General features: G+C 42.3%; 2 protein-coding genes across 3 annotated transcripts in view; one reads left to right on the forward strand and one right to left on the reverse strand.

Moving 5' to 3' along the window:
* The window catches only part of LOC124304991 (solute carrier family 12 member 4), a 75344-nt gene extending 68468 nt beyond the window's left edge, over nucleotides 1-6876 (reverse strand). Inside the window, exon 1 of one of the 2 annotated variants that reach the window (XM_046763914.1) lies at nucleotides 6417-6876. In XM_046763914.1, the coding sequence (XP_046619870.1) occupies nucleotides 6417-6495 (79 nt within the window). In that variant the 5' untranslated portion in view covers nucleotides 6496-6876. The remainder of the gene's footprint in view (nucleotides 1-6416) is intronic. The other variant, XM_046763888.1, reaches the window with a different exon arrangement.
* Nucleotides 6877-8348: 1472 nt separating this feature from the next.
* LOC124305015 (bromodomain-containing protein 7) lies at nucleotides 8349-12113 on the forward strand. Its single transcript, XM_046763952.1, has 3 exons — nucleotides 8349-8570; nucleotides 9045-10742; nucleotides 11302-12113. The coding sequence occupies exons 1-3, from the start codon at nucleotides 8525-8527 to the stop codon at nucleotides 12003-12005; spliced, it is 2448 nt and encodes an 815-aa protein (XP_046619908.1). The 5' UTR covers nucleotides 8349-8524; the 3' UTR covers nucleotides 12006-12113.
* The last annotated feature ends 7561 nt before the right edge of the window (nucleotides 12114-19674 follow it).

Genomic DNA, 19674 nt, shown 5'->3' on the forward strand with positions numbered 1-19674 from the left:
ATTCAAGGTATGTACATTGTATTACAGGTACGCATGGCCGTGTAAGATTTAAACGAGCTGTTCGTCGGGCGTAAAATTTGACGGAGAGACAAATTTTACACGTTGTATTTTTATTACCTTTGTTTCAACGTGACTTGCTTCTCTTTGCATTGTATTTTTTTTTTTTATATTTATTCACCGTCGTTATTATAATTATTATTACTATATCCTTGTTACTCCGCATATTCATCCATTGCTCGAACCATATCAAGCGGAAAATCTTCGAATGTATGTATACATACATACATACAAGTGTTTATAAATAGTGACTTGGCAATTGGACAAGATATTTTTTTTTTTTAATTGCAATTGTTTAAATATGAAAATAAAAACGGTTAACGAAACACAAATTTCGTCTCCGTTTTATTTTATACTTAATCGAAATATTCGTGAAAGGATTTTTTTTCTCGTAACTGTGATAAATCTCTATGCACTTTACCGAGGAGCTGCTTTTTCGGTCACCGGACAAGTAAAATTCGTACGCGGTCTGTGAAGATATATTTTTATCACCAGCTAGCCAGCTACCAGCATGTGTTTGTTTTGACAAGACATTGAAATTATCTCTAGTCTTGATTCTTCTCGAGAGAATTCCACCGCTCAGACTTTGTCTGTGAATGTGGTCAAGTTATATTCACTTCACGGTTTCTACGCAAGTTTCTAAATGGAATAAAATGATAATTGCGATACGTCAGTAATCGATTCTGTAATTATTATATTAAATTCTCTGAAATTCCACTGTATATACGGGTAAGAATCATCGTTGCAACATCAAGAATCGCAAACATTATCATAAAATTACGATGTTTCTCGATAACAACTTATGCGGTTATGCAAATGAAAGTATCTTGTCTCAAAAATAGCAGAGTCCATTGTATTGATCTTTTTTCTTTTTTTTTTTTTTCCACTCCTGTTTTTTAATCACAAATCAGGTTGATGGTTCGAGAATGTGTTGTACATAAAACGGGATGGACTATAGTGGAAAAAAACTCGCTCGTAGAGTGTACGATAATCTTCAAATCTATAGATCGGGTCTCTCGTGTAACTTGAAAAACGTATGCACTGTATATGTAATATATATTCTTGTTTTCCACGACTAATTTGTATTCGAATAAAAAAAAAATCACTTAATCAGATTTTTAGGTATAGAAAGGAATGTCACGTATACACCGAAAATAATATCTAAGAGAGCTGACATTATTTTTCTCTCTCCTGCAATGGGTTATTTGCTTTTTTTTCAATTCTGTCATTTCTTACACCATTCCTTAATTTCGATATACACGTGTACCTAATAGAGTGAAAAAAACAAACAACAATTGCTCGCCGGTGCGAATCGCGTGTGAAAACACTAGAACGTAGGGTACACGTAATAATAGTAATTGGAACAATAATAAAGTAATTGTTATGGTCGCCTCCGTGCAATGCAAGAGCAACCGCGCGGCTACTGAAAAGAGGTTACGCAATCCATCGCTGCTGCAGAATAGTGTGTATATACCTAAATAATACGAGTTGTACGAAAGCAAGTTGTGTAGGTATGCTTATTGACACATATCTAATCCGTAAATATGTGTACATAATATTAAAGACTGGGCGATTGAATTCGCGAGAAAGAAAAAAGGAAAGAAAAAAAAGTTACAATTGCAGACAACTGACATACCATACGGTTATTATGACAGGCACAACACAATCACCGCCTAGGAATTCCATCATGCGTGTACACGTGCATACCGATATGTACGGCACATCTCATTGCGGGTTGAAAAACTTTCACCACGGCGCTAAGCAATTGAACTCAATTAAACTCAATCCCGTTCTTTCGGGGAATAAAAATTGTAAGTTTGTGGGTATTTATTCCACTGTAATGTGTAAATTACAAAGTGGATAGATATACTGTACGCGTGCGTGGTATACGATTGTCCGCATGTGTGTAACTTGATTGTCGCCCAGGCTTGGCAATTGAGCCTGCATGCATATATCTACTAATTGTTATTGCGGAGGGTCTCGAGATGCGGGTGGCGGGTGAACGAGTCAGTTTTAATTGCTCTCGGAACGATCGTCGCCGCTTGAACTACGCCGACGCTTGTCGTCGCTGCGTGGGAAAGATCGCGCTCGTTTGTCATTGCTATACGGAACTATAATACGTACGCGCTGATTAATTAACGTTCTTCGTGCCAATACGGAATCGCCTCCGTCGAAGTCATGTGTAAACAAACGAAACGAAAAGAGCGATGCGTCGTAGAAATTTCATGAAGCTGAAGCTAGCGGTCAGAGTTTAGCTTTATCCTCTTCATTCTGTAAAAGTATTGGGGGCTACAAAGTGTTGGAAAAAATTTTGATTTTCGGTCTTCGCTACCTTATTTGAATGAACATTAGAACGTTTTGCTCCTAATTCTGGCTGCTAGCTTCAGCTTTGTCGAGTTTTCAACTCTTTCCGTTGTCGTTCGTCTACTTCGTATATAGGAAAAAAACAGGGGGAGTTTGCTCGGTCGGTAAGGGTAGGCGTACTACATGACCTTAATGCACGTTATCCAAGCCATCCACCGGTGGGCTGGACAACCTCAATCAATCTCCATTGTTTGCTATTTTCATCGTTTTTGGACATTTGCCGAGAGTCGTACGAACTTTATTCCAAGTATTGGGATTGTCACTTTACAATGCGACATCTGATGGAAAAAAATCAAAACTAATCCAACCAGGCTGACAGCTGACCTTTGGCCGTGTTTTTTCGCGTGAGGATGGTAGAACAGGTGCATAGATTACTGATTATGGTTAATTAATTTATGTGACACGAGTAATTCGAAGCACCAAAAATTACGATTCGCCTCCATTAATATTAAAAACTTGGGTTATCTGATGATGAAATGGCGCCGACAAACATGCTCTGACGTCACGAGGACATTCTCCAATAATGCTCTGCACAGTGCAATCTGCAGATTTCACTCATTGACTGCACAGAACTAATTCAAAGTCAAATTGATTCCAGTCGCCTGAAAATATTCCTTACGTCCAAAGTCAATAAACGTGACTATATTATATGCCATCCGTAGCTCTTGACGGTCTTATACCTACGTCATCGATTTACAAACGATAGTAGGTAAAATTTGACCGCAATGCATAATTGACTTGTATTCTCATCGAATAATTATCAATTATATACAGTCAACGGAGGAGAGGAACTATTCAGGCTTAATCACGTCACGACCGTTTTAAAAGTAAGAGTTTTTACGAGAATCTATCGCATTCTTTGCTAAACCTTTGAACCGATTTGGAATTTATCATAAAATAATGGTGCTATTGTCGGAAAGTGCGCTCTGGTCAGCTAGGGCTGAATAAATATCGTGCAGATTTGTAATTCTCTTATTACGCCGCGAGGCGGGCTTTGAGGTGATACTTTGCAAATTATTCGATTATTAAATCATGTGATATTTATCGGTTGTTGCTGACCAGAGCGAATATTTTTACATCAAAAGGATCACGTCGCAAAAGATTTCAAATAGAATCGATGTTTTACGAAAGAATAATTTGAAATGGATTCCCGTAAAAGTACTTCATAAACCAACCGCGTGTAATGTCACTTGTTTTGACTAGTATCAAAGTCTACGTATCAGTGACACAAAAATGCCGCAGTCAGCGCGATTCTATGTGAAATGCCGAATACAAGTACCCAAAAAAATTAATTTTACGCAAGAATTATGCCAAGAAATGTATTTCCATACTCGAATTACTATTTATTGCAGAAATACATTTCCTCCAGTTATTTTCGCATGAAATACAGAAGTTTTTGGACAGTTTTGTTTGGCATTGCATGCAGATAATTGCACTGGCTGCGGCATTTTTGCATCATTGCTGTATAGGCTTTGACAATAGAGAAAATAAGTAATTCATTTTACTCAGTCACTAAAGACTAATTACAGCAGCCTCTCAATCGTCTTCGTTATACCGGTTTCAGGTACGTGCAATTTGAAAATTTCTCCACTTGCTAACTTCCGTATAATCGAATGTAGTCAAATAGTGGAATGATTGTGGTCGGCATCTTCAGGCGATTCGGTGCCAAGTGCAAGGGTTGTTTGTGCACGACTTTATCTGCAAGAAGACTTTCGCTTTTTGCAATCTCAAACCTGAGAATCAACGCGCTCGTGTAAACACAAAGCCAATGAAAATAGTGCATTCGTAAAGCTCTGATCAGCTGCTGCGACGACGCACATTGTGGCAGCGTGCCGCAGGTCGCTCGTTGTAACGCGACGTTGATAAACATAGATTTGGTCCGTCGGGCTGGCAGAATGCCACCGGGAAGTTGCAGTCTCGAAACTCGTCTCGTCACCGCCCCCGACTTTCGTCGTCGTCGTCGTCGTGTTTACCTTCATGCAAGATCGGCCCTGTTCGACTTCCTGCAGGTCTGGTAGCGTGGCTAGACTCTGCGCCGAATGCTGGCGGGCAGATTCCGACACGTAATGCTTACGCTTTTTAGAATATTATGACGCGCGGATCTGGTTTCGCAAGGTCGAAAAAACATGAAACGAAATTATTGCGGTGCTCTCGCCCCGTTATCGACCCGATTGACCCGGGTCAATTAACTGATCAACGGTCTTCTTCTTCACTGAAATGTCAAACAATTTGTACGATCGGATTATTTTCGGTTCTCAACGGTTTTATTCCAGAGGTTTGGGTATTGGTAAAACGCGTTGCGGGTGGGTGAAACCATAAAAACACGATGTTGTAAACGGCGTGCAGTCTTTCGATTCCGTGCAACGCGAAATAAACAACTCTGATACAAATCCCACGACACGAAACCTGCACGAGACTGCGTCAAGTCTCGGAGATCGAACGTCGATCACACAATTCAAATTTTCTTATACATCCTTCAAATTCGGATTTGAAACGATCGTCGGTATGAAACGATCAACCAACTTATAACAAGCAAATCTAAAATGACGTTCGCATAACCAAATAAGAAGAGAACGCAAGACTTTTACAGTTCTCAAAGCATCGTTCCAACGCTCATGCGGCAGCGGCTCGATTTCGAAGAGAACCTTTCGCACTTTTCACCACCCAAGCAAAGGTGGCGGAAAAGGAGAAGGACCGAGGGCTGAGTTATCGATCATCGGCTCAGGCGTTATTACTCCATAGGTACATGTACCATCCACTGGCAAAACCATAGAGTACGAACGCGTTCCCGACCACGCGGCGTAAGTCGCACAGGTACGTCTCGTATTACGTAGGTATACGTACGATGTGAGTACCTGTAAGCTTGCGGTAACTCCTAGACGGTTCTCGCGTGTAATCGCACGTACAGAGCGGGTTTAAGCTTTAAAACCGGAGCGCCGTGCCCAGATATTATTCAAACCTAAAAATACAACGAACTGGGGTCTCCCACAACTCTGATCGCAACGCCGTCCAGGCGGCGGGATGTCAGCTTCTCCTGGCTGGTTTACAATAACTCGGAAAAAGTTCCATCTCCGAGTACCTCGATGACGACTCGTTTGCGCCCATGCATGCATGTATACATACTTAACGTCTATGTACACGCACGTTATTTACATACGAGTACATGTACACACAGAGTGTACCGCAGTCCAGCGGTTACAACACGTGCACAGGCAGCATCATTCTGCAATCGCATCACACCCGTTGCTTTACACGCTGTTATCAACCAGACGCGGATGCCACTGACTAGAGACTGTACAATAACGCGTGATTACGCAGGTCTGCAAAAAAATATTTTTCTTCAGCTGCACGAGATGTTTTTGGTAGATTTTACGTTTTCGAGTCTACTGAATCCAAAAATCACTTCCATTCCCCTTCGTCACGTACAATGTTTTTGCAAAACACGGGGTGTTAGTTCAAGAAATAACCTGACGCGATAGAACTTTTTGAGTACTTTTCCCGGTTTCAGTGAGTGAAAATCTAAACGAAACAGTACAGAAAACGTGTGCTGTTCTTTGGTTGCAGACCTGTGTTACTTGTATTTTCCTCGTTCACCGTATCGCAGAACGGTCGAGCGGTAGTCCGATCGGCTGAATTGGGCGGTAAAAATCCCAAAACTGTGCTGCGAGACATCGCAAACTGCACACAGATTATAGATTCTGAGAGACCCGATTCTCGCTGTAGTTTGTTCATCACACCTACCTCATAATCCCTGTTTCTACGATACACAAGCGTATCGATCGTCGTTGGGGTCCACCTATGCACGCAAGGCGATACGATGCAGGAGCGAAGGATAGGAGTAAAGTATGAGCTTTATAAAAGACGGTCTTGAAACTCCGCGCAATGTTTACATTACGGAGCGTCTCCGCCACCTCGATCTGTACCGTCGGGTGATTTGCGGTTTCTTTTCTTTTGTTTTTTTTTTTGTTTTTTTTAACTGCCAATCGATTACTCACCGAAACTCACATCGATAGAAACGGGTTCCTTGGGTGGAGGCGCGCTAGTCGCCGGCGTAACCGTGAATCGTTCCGGCATATCGAGGTCCTGTCGATGGTCCTCCTCCTCTTCTTCTTCTTCTTCTTCTTCTTGTTCTTCTTCCTGCTCCTCCTTTTCGACGACTCCGCACTCACTTCCGTTTCCACTTACGGCTATGTATTGTTTGTATGCCCTACTCCGCGTCGTCGGGGTACCGCGTTCTTTGTACGACAGGAAGACTCTTCTACGGGATTATCGCGCGTACTGTGCCCGACACAGTGAAACGTCGAACGTTTTCGCAACGACTGTATACTGCGTATAATACTCCGCGGTCGCTATCGGACTCCCTCCTTGGTCTGCGAATCGAGCCTAACTAACGAGCTTCCTCGACGCGTAAGGAGGAGGTGTTTGTAGTTTAAACGAAAAAATCTCCCGCACTTTCCTCCTACCACCTAATCCCCCTCCCGCCGCTCTTCCCTTTCCCTCCCTTCGCTCACTGCCACTTGCGTTAGCGCCCGCTCCGCTTTTGTCTCTTTCTTTCAAGAATTATTAAGCCGTTTGCAATGCCGGTTAGCAGTGTAACGCAACGCTTGAGCACGCGGCGCTATCAGTATTCGGTAGTAACGCGAGATTGCTGATAGTCGGAATCTCTTCTCGCGAATACGCGGCCAACCCGACGTAATAATTTCCCCGGTATATGTATTATCGTTAGAAGAACCGCAAAGATCTGCGACCCTGCGAGTAGTAGCTGATTGACGACAGAGGTTCCTCTTCCTCTTGGGTTGCCGACACTCGGGACGCCACGCGACACGCGCCGCACTCGTAACCGTGGCTTCCTTTATTCTAGTCGCCAATAATACACGTGCGCAATGACGGCAACACACGTTAAGAATACCGAGTTTTCGACACATCGGGTAGCAGCTGCAAGCAGACGAATACGCGCCTTGTGCGTGTCATACATGAGACTCCAGGGGTTTCCATGCCGATCGTTGTTGCATTGCACGCGCGTTACGCACCAACCGTACACTCTCATATTCATCCGCGTGCGTCGTCGCCGGCGTGTGTTTCTCGTTTCTTTGCACGCTATGCATGTGCGCGTACATTGCATATACATACATACGTAACACACGCCTACGCTTGCATGTGTGACCGACGCACGAGAGGTGCTTCACCCACCCGTCGGCCGTCGCACGCGTCCTGAGCGTCCTGGTATATCCAAAGGTGGCGAAACAGTTGTAAGCAGCTAACTGCAGCTTTTTCCGTTCCGCGTTTCCAGCCACGATATGTAGGTGGCGGTAAAGCTCGGTCTTACCCGTCTTACCTTACCTTACCTGCAGCCTTCGTTGCTTACCCGGTTACTTACCACGAATCTCGTCGCGCGTGGTTCGTCCAGGTGGTTTGCAAGTAAAAATATGAAATTTTCAACATGTTATTTTCATATTCATTCATAATGTAAAGATCATTTTATAATTTCTTGTGCCAGTCACGCTATTACTTCCATCTAAGAATAGATTGTGAAATCTTCGGCAGTTTTCATTTGCAACACGGTATGTCACCATCTAAAGTGTATCATCAATCACACCGATCGCGAGCTCCGATTATCTCATATTAAAAGCATGAAATTCAACCGCATGGTGAAACCCATGGTAAAACCGTCAATTGTTTTCCAACAGACCGAATGTCGTTCGTTACAATTTTTTACGTACGGACCCAAACGGTGGCAACGAAGGTTTCCACATCGGCAAATCTGAAATTTTGGTAACAGTCTCATTGTCAGCTAGACGAACGTTTGATTTGCGAAAAATTTCCATCAAAACAGACAACACGTGCGTCTACTTCCCAGCAATATTCGAACACGACTGATTGCGAGCCGGTTGTGCGCGCGTCGAATTCGAACTTGGCGTCGCTGACGTCACTAACGTCACGCAATGGCCGTCCACGAAACGTGAGCGGAGACTTCGAGTGTGTGGCGGTGCGGCAAGGCTAGCTCAGAGAGTGGTGATTGCGCGAGGGACTGTCCATCGCGGAAAAGTTTTCTTTACAAGCTATTTAAAAAAAATTCGTCAAGCTGTGGACCCAGCCGCAAACAATGGGCTCGAAAAAGCACAAAAAACACAAACGGGAACGAATCGAAGGTAACAGTGAATCACGTGATTATTGTCACTCGTTCTTTTGCGCATCCGTACGCCTCTGCAGTACCGCTACTCGTAACCAGATTGTTTACTTTTCTCTCCTGCTGTCATTTGGCATCTTTCGTATCGATAATCGCAGACAACGCTGGCCGCCGGATGCCGCACAATTTCTATCGCTTCATTTTCACAGCTTCCGATTAATAACGGTCTATAATAACGATAACAGAATATTGACGTTGTTTCTGGAAGATAAAAAGGGCGGCCGCTCTGTCAGAAGCATTTTTCGCAATCGGGAATCGTCGCGCTTCACACGCTCAAGGTGTTTCCCGTGCTGGATTAGATTTTCTGGAATCGCGCGTCACTTGTTTATTTCTAGGATCTATGCTTCGGTTGACGATCGACTGAATTTTCTCGCAAATTTATATTTACTTGAGAGAGGATAGAGAAGATTAAGTATTGATTATTTGTTTTACACAGAGGGGCATTACTCGACCCCAGATAGACCTCCGGCCTTGAAGCTGATATTGAAGGTTGGTGGGAGCAGCGGGACTCCTGAACATGCGGCAGATTCGCCTCATCACTCGTCGATACTTCAGCAGCACTATCAGCAGCAACTTGGTGTTAATTATTCCGTGACCCAGGGCGAATCTGAGTACGATCGTTACATGGGTCACAAAAAGTTGAAGAAGAAAAAGAAGAAGAAGGACAAACGGCATAAGCATCATCATAAGGAGAAAAAGAGACGGAGGGAGGAATCCAGCCAGGAGTCTGTCGGAGAAGACAGTCTCCTGGAACCACCTAAAAAAATATCTGCCATTATGCCTCAAAATCAACAGCTTATGCCCCCCAGGCCACCCGAGATCGAAAACAGAGTAGGCGTATTGGCCTCAAGCTCACTTTCTCCCCATCGTGAACCTAGAACCTGTGTCCTAAGAAAAATAGCTGAGAGAACTCCGCTTCAGAGGCTACTGGAACACCTGCTTAGGTCGATGGAGAAACGAGATCCCCAGCAGTTCTTTGCTTGGCCGGTAACGGATAATATTGCGCCTGGATATTCTCAAATAATAACAAATCCAATGGACTTCAGCACAATAAAGCAGAAGATTGACGACGGAAATTATCAGAATTTGAATGAATTTATAAACGATTTCAAACTGATGTGCAGTAATGCTACTACTTATAATCACCAGGACACAATTTACTACAAGGCAGCCAAGAAGCTTCTTCACGTCGGCCTCAAAATGGTTACTCCCGAGAAGCTCAGGCAGCTCAGATCCGTTCTTACCTACATGTCAGATATTACTAAGGAGGAACTTGGGTTCGAGCTCGGCGCCGAGGATCCGAATAATCCTGACGTCATGGTGACAGAAGAGCAGATTGAGAAGGAGAGGGAACAGGAGGAGAGAAACGAAGAGGCGGAAGAACTGAGGAAAGAAAACCAGCGGAAGTTGCGGTTGGCAAATTTGGGTAGGTACGAAGCGATCCCGGACGACTTGACACCCGATGAGATCCTTAAACAGGCGCAAAGTGCAGCTAAACATGCCGCAGAAAAACTTAGCTTCAAACGAGTCAATTCTAAGATGGGCTTTCTACGCCAGAAGAAGGATGGAACAACAAGTCTGCAGATTTTGGTTCCTGGGGACGGTGTTATACCCGGCACAAACCAGAGGCCTGTTTCCTTAGGACAATTAATTGGAAAGTTGAGCCATGGAACTGGCTCGCTGGCTGGTTTCAGAGAAGATAGACGCAATATGTCAAAACCAGCAAAACCGCTATACTACGGAGCCTTCGGCTCCTACGCTCCCAGCTATGACTCGACTTTTGCCAATCTTACCAAGGAAGAGACAGATTTGGTGTTCCAGACGTACGGAGATGAAACTGCGGTTCAGTATGCAGAGTCTATTTTAGATTTTGCCAAGGACTGTGACTATACCTTGACCATGGTTGACAATTTGCTCGATTTGTTGACCAATGGGGATCACAAGAAAACTAAGAAATTTTTGGAGGAAAAGCGCAGGCTTCGAGAAGAGGAAGAAAAAATAAAACACCTCCTTGAAAAGCCAGCACAGGATGGGAAAGGAGCGGAATTTTCAGCGGATAAGGTTAAAGTTGACCTTGACCAACTAAAGAGCCTGGCTGACCTTGGCATTGATATAGATTTCTTGAATAATATAGGTAATGAAATTCATGTTACATATAAGATACTGACCCTTTTTGAGGCCTTCTGAAATTGATGTTATATGTGACATATTGACCTTTTTATAAATTTGAAGTACTATATTGTGATATTTATAAATTTATCTTGATGTCTCTTCTTCGGTTATTGCGTTCAAACATTGTCAGTAATTTGATATGTTACGACGCACCAAGATTAAAAAACCATTTGGTACTATCAGCCACAGACTGCAGTCAAAAGTCATCAAAACCTTAAGGTGACCCGTGCCCAAAATATGGGGTTATCTCCTTCAGTGTTATCACTTAGGCAACCCGAGTTGGCCATAATTTTATACTAGCTCTGCTATTACTAATATTTCTGTATTTTTTACTGCCATGAAATTTACTCTACAGCTATTTTTCATCCCCGTGTAGCAAAAAGTTTTCACCGTGCCACTGAATCCCATTTTACTCTGAACGTATTTTACTCCCCAGGAGAATCTGTATTATTTTGATCCCAAATGCATTTTATCACTATTGTCTAATCAATGTTCTTTATTTCTTTTCATATTTGGAACAGAAGAAGAAACTAAAACGACTGCGGAACGAGCGGCGCTCCAAAGTGAATTGGACGATACGACACAGCTCCTGGGTCGCTTGCGTCAAGTGCAGCATGACAGACTGTCTGCTCAGCCACCAGCGCACCTGTCAAACGTCCCAAAGGCGCAAGAGACAGAAACAAGTCTGGCTGAAAAGATCACAGAGAATCTGACTGAGATTGCCAAGAAGCTTCCACCTTCTGCTATTGCTCCAGTAGACGGTCTTCGGCGGGCGATGGGAATCGCCCCGATTTCACGACCGACTTCTGCCCCTGGAGCCGTTCCGGCAGCTGTCACTATCCCCCGACCAATTCCAGGAGTAGTTTCCAGCAGCGGTAATGTTCCTCAGCCGGAGCCGATGGAGGTCGTCGATACTATTGTTCCTTCACCGCCGTTGCCACTGGGAAATCAGAGTCTCAGTCAATCTCTGAATATAACGAGCTCAGGACAGACATCTTCCATGCAAGTTCAAATCGGAGAAATTCCTCCACAGGATCAGACTCAGACTCAAGTGAGCGGAACTGGTAGCGGAGCTAACGGAGGACTCCTTGCTACGCAAGAAAATTCATCCGGAGTTCCAGACCTGGAATCAGAACTTAGAGAGTTCCTGGAAAGTGATCCTACTTTGGGACACTCACCACTCCACGACGACAAGACTCTTGAGGATATTCTGTCAGAGTCGTAGCCCCAGTGCAATGCTCTTGCATGACTAATTATGGTTTATCAAACTCAATGCAAAAATTCAAAACGTACAATGTTGAAAATACCTAATAAATAGTTTATATATAACTTATATTTTCGTATCGGATATCTGTTTGCCATTGCTCGTTCGATTTGATATATTCAAAGCAAATCAGCGAATCTGGAAAACCAGGGAAATTGGTAAATTTCGGGAATATCATCAAAGATGTTGACACCTTCAAAACAAGTCATTATCATTTGACAAATACACGTACCCTCGTTACTATTCACAATACATATTAAATCTAAACAAGGCTGAAGTTAATAACGTTAACGTAACGAAACGTCAGTGGAAAAAATCTGTCGTGTAATTTCTGGATGACTTTCAAGGAGTTACTTTTTGAAATATATGAGTATTTTTTGTGTATCATCCTAAATGTGCAAAGTAACGTTTTTCCTAAACACGTATCTCGTTACTGTAACGTTACTAACTTCATCCTCATAAATCTGAACAATCACAAACGCTTTTACGAGATTTTGTCTCTGTAATGCACACTGTTGATTCAAGTTTACTTTGTTTAGGTGAAGAATCACATCGAGAGTTACTTTGGACTTCCATTATTTGTCTGCAGCAACTCTTGAAAATAAGACATACCTTTTATCTAACGAGTAGGTAATTGAATTTCTCTGATCGGTAATCAAACGCCAAAACTTTCCTGTTCCCATACACGTTGGACCATGCGATTCGCCGTGCACAACTGATACACAAATGTCACAATATCGATTGATGCAGTTGCGGTTCCGCAACCTGACTTTTATTTACCGTAGGGACGTATACAGTTACTTGCAAAGTGCGCTATCGAGCTTCTCAGAGTCGAACCATCGGATCTACGTGACGGCTGATGCAGTTCTATAGCACGTACGCGGCTATACCACGTAAACGTACCAGTATCAACAGAGCTTAATCTAACTAACTGACATAATTAACGAGAAGGAAAGGGGTGCGAGGGCGAAACAACGGAGTAGCGAGATGACGACTCGTTTCACCTCCTTCTGTCGCTCTGTATCACTCCTGTTCGCCTCCCGGCGCCAATGAATCTCTCCTACATATCTCAATTCTCGCCCCGCATTCCCGGCTACACCTGTTACAATACATATGGAACACATGCATACGTTACAACGCCCCTAGGTTATGCATTACTAGATAAGAACTTGAACAGGGTGGCCACACCCCGGGAAAATCTAGAAATGTCAGGGGATTTTTAATTTGGTTATGAAAAAAACTGAAAATATCAGTCCTCTGTCATGGACATTAGAAATGATTTTTTGAGGTAATAAGTTTACTTTGTTTCGTCCAGAAAACAAATTGGCTTGAACTGACTGTTTTGGAAGTTATATTTTTCTTCAATTCGAATTGGTTTTATTAACTTACTAGAACTGGGAAAACGTCAGGGAAAACTATGTTTTAAGTCCTAGAACACCCGGAAGTTTCATGGAATTTTTTTCCAACAAATTTGTGGCCACCCAGTCGAAGAATTCGAGTTATCAGAATCATCATGATCCAGCACTCGAGTGTAAATTTATTTATTCAAAGCTTTGTAATAAATCTTGTTGCACCACTGATTAGATTTGACTGGCCCTATCTCCTACTGCTTTAAATCATAGCTGACACCGCGCGTTTATTCTGCACGCACTATGATGCCTGCCTGTTAAATAATGCGGTTCGAGAGCCGTCTGTTTGAATTTCCGAGAAATATCGAGAAAACTTTTCTGCCTACAGGTGCAGAACTCGAATCGTATACGCCTACCAAGTATAGATCCTTAGGTCGAATTCTCCCCAGACTACGGTCGAAGTTTAGATTGCGGTGTAAACATTGTCGTTAACGGAAACTTTTGTTCCTCGGGTAATCTCCACGGTTTGGTGAGCGGCGATTATGAGTCGGCCATATTGGAGTAGGTGGTAGGATATTAGGGTTTTCGCAGCTTGCACGCTGCGTAGTTTCCGCACAAAGTTACCCGCGAGCTTTGCGTGATTCGAAATTACGACAACGAGGGGTTGCCGTAGGCAGGCGGTGCTACCCCTAATGTCATCAATTAAAGCATTAGCATAGACCAACGCTGCAGTGCCGTTGGTATTGTACACGCAACTGTTGAGGCGTGATTAATGGAAAAAGTAAACAAGAGAAGAAGAAACGCGGGTGTGTAAGTTTTGAAGAAAGTAAAAACTTGTCAAGAGCTGGAGAAGAAATAAATTCAAACAGAACTTCCATTACTTTTTCTCTGCCGCATATAGTTCCAGATTTTATACACGTATTTATCGACTTCGAATCCAAGCTGTTGCATGATTTATATTGCGCGCACGCCGGAATTCTCTCTCCCTTTCTCTTTCACAAGCTTTCATCTTAACCGAGGGGCGGTTAAATTGACTATACGTACAGATTTAGGATGGTCCTTATTTGCGGGTCGGATAAATTTTCATTGGGCCCCTCAGATCTGTTCTACATCATTCAAAAAAAAATCCGTGTAAAGTTTTAAGCCTCTACATCGACTGGAATATGTGCCTCAAAGCTCAGAAAGCTTTAAATGTAAAATACATGTAGTTTTTATAATCTGTTATTTCGTTTTGTACGACTTTGGTATAAATTGAGGGACCGATTTGAAACTTGGCAGAGTTGTTGCGTATAATAATAGGAAGAGACCCTGAAAATTTCAAAATTTTATAATTATTGTTTCCTTATATATAAGCCTAATAAAAGTGATGCTATTCAGCTTTGTATATGAAACGAAATATATTATAAAATTATGATAAAATGTTGAAATTTTCAGGGTTTCTTCCTATTATTGTAAGCAACAACTTTGCCAGGTTTCAAATCGGTCGTTTAATTTATACCAAAGTCATACAAAACGAAATAACTAGTTATAAAAACCTCGATAAAAACTACATGAATTATACATTTAAAACTTTCCGAGCTTCGAGGCACGTGTTCCAGTTGACGTAGAGGCTTAAAACTTTACGCAGATTTTTTTTTATTTTTGAATGATTTGGAACAGATCTGATGAGCCCAATGAAAATTTATCCGACCCCCAAATAAGGACCACCCTAGTGCATATGCACTATTATACAGTGACAGTTCTATTGCTCGAACGCGATTGTTTGGCACGTACAAGTAATACGTGTATCTATTTACCCTCACGTACGTCTTCGCGTACGGGTGATTCTGCCAAAGAACAGTGTATCTATCGATTCTTTTCCCCTGTAAAAATATATTAACTGGCAGCGCGGGATTGAAATGCTGTACGGTGGATTAGCTTTTGTACTCACGTTGTAAAAAAGTCATTCGTCATTTTCATTTTCTTTAAATTGAGTAATGTCGGACTAATTATAATACTGTATATCACGCATGAGTGTACATCAGGCATAATGTCGTGCAGAAAATTAGCATAGTCTCAAGATCCGTGGATAAGATTACGCTGAACGTTACCGCAGGTATGGTAATCAGTGTTTAGCAAATAAGTGTATAAAATTTGTTTCCATATCGCATAATTTGCGACCATGCTGCACGAATTCATCAGCCTCGTGCGGTTACAACGTTACAGCTTTTGTATATAAAAACGAATATGCAGCAGTATAATATAGCAAAGAATCGTAAGAGCTTGCGGTTTACCGCGTGATTTTTCAAATTTTTGACCAACGTTTTGTCAGAATATCATTAGTTTAAAATCGGTTCACTGTATTGAGAAATTTTCTTCCCTAGTTTACGCGACTGCGTCGACATGAGATGTTGTGAAATGCTACTGTACACACTTACCGCCAGTTTGCCAAGTGATGCTTTCTTTCTACGCGATACAAACCTTAACAGTAACTTGGTTATTTGCTTTTCGTGTTTTGGCGGATTTCAATTCCACCGTATCTGTACAGCTTCGTGCGCATACACGCGAGTATATGTACTTGCGGGCTTTATAGGAATGGTGAAGTGAGCGGGAATTCCCCAGGGAACTATTATTGTAGCTCGCAACCGCAACTACACACATATACGAGTAGTCGTGACACTGCGTTCCGACCACCCCCCGCACATGAAATAGAACAGAGTGTCCGCATTCGTTCAATATATTGATCGATCCGAACCTGACGTTCTCGGCCTGGCTCACGGTGTAAGACTCCAGGCGTAGGTGTGGGTGTAGGTGGTGCGGAAGGTACGTACTCTACCCTTTACCGCATGTGGAGCCCACGCGTCGCGGATAACTTGGGTCAGGATGGCGACGTGACGCTCGAATGGGATCACGACGGAAAAGAGAAGGGAAGAAGATACTGGGGGTGGTTCAAGGTTGACGGATGAGGATTGAAGGGGACGAGGACGGGGAAGGGAAAGGGAAAGGGTGTGCGTTACAAAGCGAGCAAACAACTCAGACGTGGAAGAGCCACGGGAGCAGCACTGCGATACTCGAGTTAAACGCCGTCGGCATTTTGCCAGAATGTCTACGGGGCAAAGGGTCCTCCTCGCCGGAAGATTTACGAAAAGACTGGGCTTAGCGCTCCGCCTACTCCGAGGAGCTGAATCTCCCGATATTTGCGTCCCGGCTTTTGCTCGTCAGAGCGAATGGCACGTGAAAAGATATAGAGCAACGCCCTGTGCAGGATGCCAGGATCAGCCGGTGGGGAAGTCGGGAAATGCCAAAGTCGGCTGCCCCCCGACTACGTCGGATATACTTATATATAATACTTCTTGATACGGAATTATTTGTTAACGGAATTAGGAAAATGCGCAGTGTTAACTCGCGGGTCTGCTTAACTTCGTTTCTCAACAATTTATAAAAACACACTTTTCTCCAAGGGAACGTCAAACAATTTCGTCTTTGAAGTACTCGGGTTATATACCCGAAGAGCCCTCAAGGGGAAATAAGTCATCAATCAATTTCTATGAAAATTTTTAACGAACTTTTACCAAAATTTCTATGCAAAAGTGTATGCATAGTTTTTGAACCTAGATTTACGTAAATATTCGTAATTTGTCGTAGTTCGTCGTACTTTTTCACTTCACAGATTATAATATCTAAGATTATGATCTACGAAAAAGTACGATACTATGAATCGGTCCAAATCCTATTCTTTTGTATAGAAATCTCCGTAAAAATTCACGGAATTACTTTCACCAGGGTTCCTGGTTTAGTAGGATAACATGAATGTCAGTTTTTACGTAAGACTCACGACAGATTCTCTAAATCCCGTCTAGACCATACTCACGATCAGAAAATGAGAAGATCAGTCTTCGGACATAAACCCGAAATTTTTCTAGGAACTTGACTTACGGTAATTATGATCGTTGGTACCGGTACGTATATGGAACGCTGGAATGGAACGCTAAACGAGGAAAAGCTAGTCTTTGTAATAGGTAATTCCCTTCTGAAGCATGACCAATGTCGTGTAAGGACGTGTACATTTCCACAAACGGTAACCGGGAAATTCTCTGATAAGTATTTGATACCGCATGTGCTATAAAGCTTTTTTCCTACCAGCAGGAGTTGCAGTGTTGAATATTATACAGAGAAAGACGCATCCGCGGGTCGATACTCGCCCGTTGAGTCCGATGTGAAACGTATTATACATATGTGGACACACATGTGTGGAACGTATATTAAAACACATACCCACCACATTGTCCATGGTTATACGTGTTGTGCAACAGGAGGAGTCGCTGGAAATTTATGCGGAGAAATTGGCTCGTGGATGGATCGTGTATAATGTGCAGTGAATGGCATGTAAACTGAAGCCACTGTATCAGTAGCTTACTCATCACTTGAATTCTCCACAGGCTTCCCCTACGAAACTATGCTGATTAAGCTGATACTGTTGTAACCATTGTATCGATCACGTTCCACAGTCTGCGAATGCAGTCCATACCTACAATAAACGCCGCAGGAATTCTTGGCTTTCGATATAATAGATAGGTGTACTTACTCAAATTGTTTGTTAAATTATCAAACGATATTCTCAAGTGAAGATCGTTCGGCACGAATTGTCAACGAACGATGAAGAAACGTGATAATAAGGTTATAGATTTCATAACAATGACACTCAATTTGTCAGAAACTTGACCGTGACGTGTACCAGTTTAATTGTAACCCAATTGCTGATCCTTTCATTTTCTAGAATTATAAATTGACGGTTCAAATTTTAAATTTCTCGATGAGTAAAACCAATTGCCAGAGGGTTAGACACTGCAAATTCATTTATTGATAATTTTCGATCTCTGTATCGAAACAGATACAATCAAAAAAAAGGTCAACAACTGGTACACTTGCGTATACAAAGTCATTTGTTGTGATGTCGTATATAAATAAAAGATGATGTCTGCCAGGTACGAGTTGCCTTATGGCGTGGCAGATATAAAAAGTTGATTGGTATCTCGCAGCTAGACTAATCCTCGGGCGTTTGATTGCAACTTGTACACACATACCTACGGCTAGGTACCGACCAGCAACTGTGTATATTCGGGTTTCCACCCCTGCGAACCCAGAGTATTCCTTTCTCACTACGAGACTCGCACAGCCTTGGGGCAATTTCGCGGGTACGTATAAATATTTCAGAATATTACTCTTAGGCGCCTTGGTCCCGGGATCTTACAATAAAACTGCTCCGTCTTTGTGCAAACATGCTCCTTTGTCCTTTGGCTCTTATTATAGTATTGTAGCTACCCTCCTTATGCCTGGATATACATATATGTATATATATATATATGTATGCGCGCAGGGGTATAACGTATATACCTATACATACACATGGCGCAGTATATAACGACTTATACAAATATACATAGGAACATCCTTTATAATTAGTCAATTAGCGTTATCACAGCTGCTCAGCCAGCTCAAGCTCTTTCCACAGCATGGAATCAACCGTTCCACTTAAATCCTCCGTTTCTCTCTTTCGTTTAATCCGTCCACTGGGAGTAATATGTAACGTGGTCAATATTGGGGTGACAGTGGTCGTCCAGCAGTGATGCGTAAATTAAACCAATTGCTCGTTTATCCTCCAGTAATATGGGTTATACGTTGTTACATGCGTCACTGGCCGTAATTTTATACATCAACAGAATTGCAGATTTAAATGTATTGTCCCATCCAGCCGACGAATGAAAAATTTGGCAGGTGTACAGTCCGTGCAGAAAAAAGTATCAGAACGGAAAAATTTAGATACATAGGCTTCGAATCAATAACCGAAGTCAGTTCTAGTTTAATCAAAAAATTACTCTTTCATTGCATGGATAGAAATTAAAGACCGCGAATTTTGATTGGAATAGTTTACTGATTAATAATTTAGGCTGGGATTCATCACCGAGCAGCTTTCATTAATGCCAAATTCGTTTTATGACTTGCCCAATTTTAACGAATAATAGCTCATTTTATTCACAAGTGAGCTTGACACAAATCAGCTGATATAAATTGTTGATAAAAGGAATGAATTTTGGAATCACGTATCAGTTTACTGCATATAACCTGTATTGATCTCTTATGAGGCGTTTTTTTTTTGTCACCTCTGGAGCTAAATGAATATTCAAGTCCAAGCAATTTTGTGAATAATTCATTTACAAACCAAATCAGCTGTGCCTTGTTGCAATTGGATATACGATCTAGTTTTTCTGTTAAACATAAAAGTAAAAGAGTATCATCCTTGA

This window comes from Neodiprion virginianus, chromosome 1, assembly GCF_021901495.1.
Source record: "Neodiprion virginianus isolate iyNeoVirg1 chromosome 1, iyNeoVirg1.1, whole genome shotgun sequence".
NCBI classification, from domain to species: domain Eukaryota; kingdom Metazoa; phylum Arthropoda; class Insecta; order Hymenoptera; family Diprionidae; genus Neodiprion; species Neodiprion virginianus.

Coding starts and splice junctions, on each gene's coding strand:
- LOC124305015 (XM_046763952.1), top strand. CDS start 8,525: ATGGGCTCGAAAAAGCACAAAAAACACAAACGGGAACGAATCGAAG. Junction 8,571..9,044: donor CAAACGGGAACGAATCGAAG/GTAACAGTGAAT, acceptor TGTTTTACACAG/AGGGGCATTACTCGACCCCA. Junction 10,743..11,301: donor AGATTTCTTGAATAATATAG/GTAATGAAATTC, acceptor TATTTGGAACAG/AAGAAGAAACTAAAACGACT.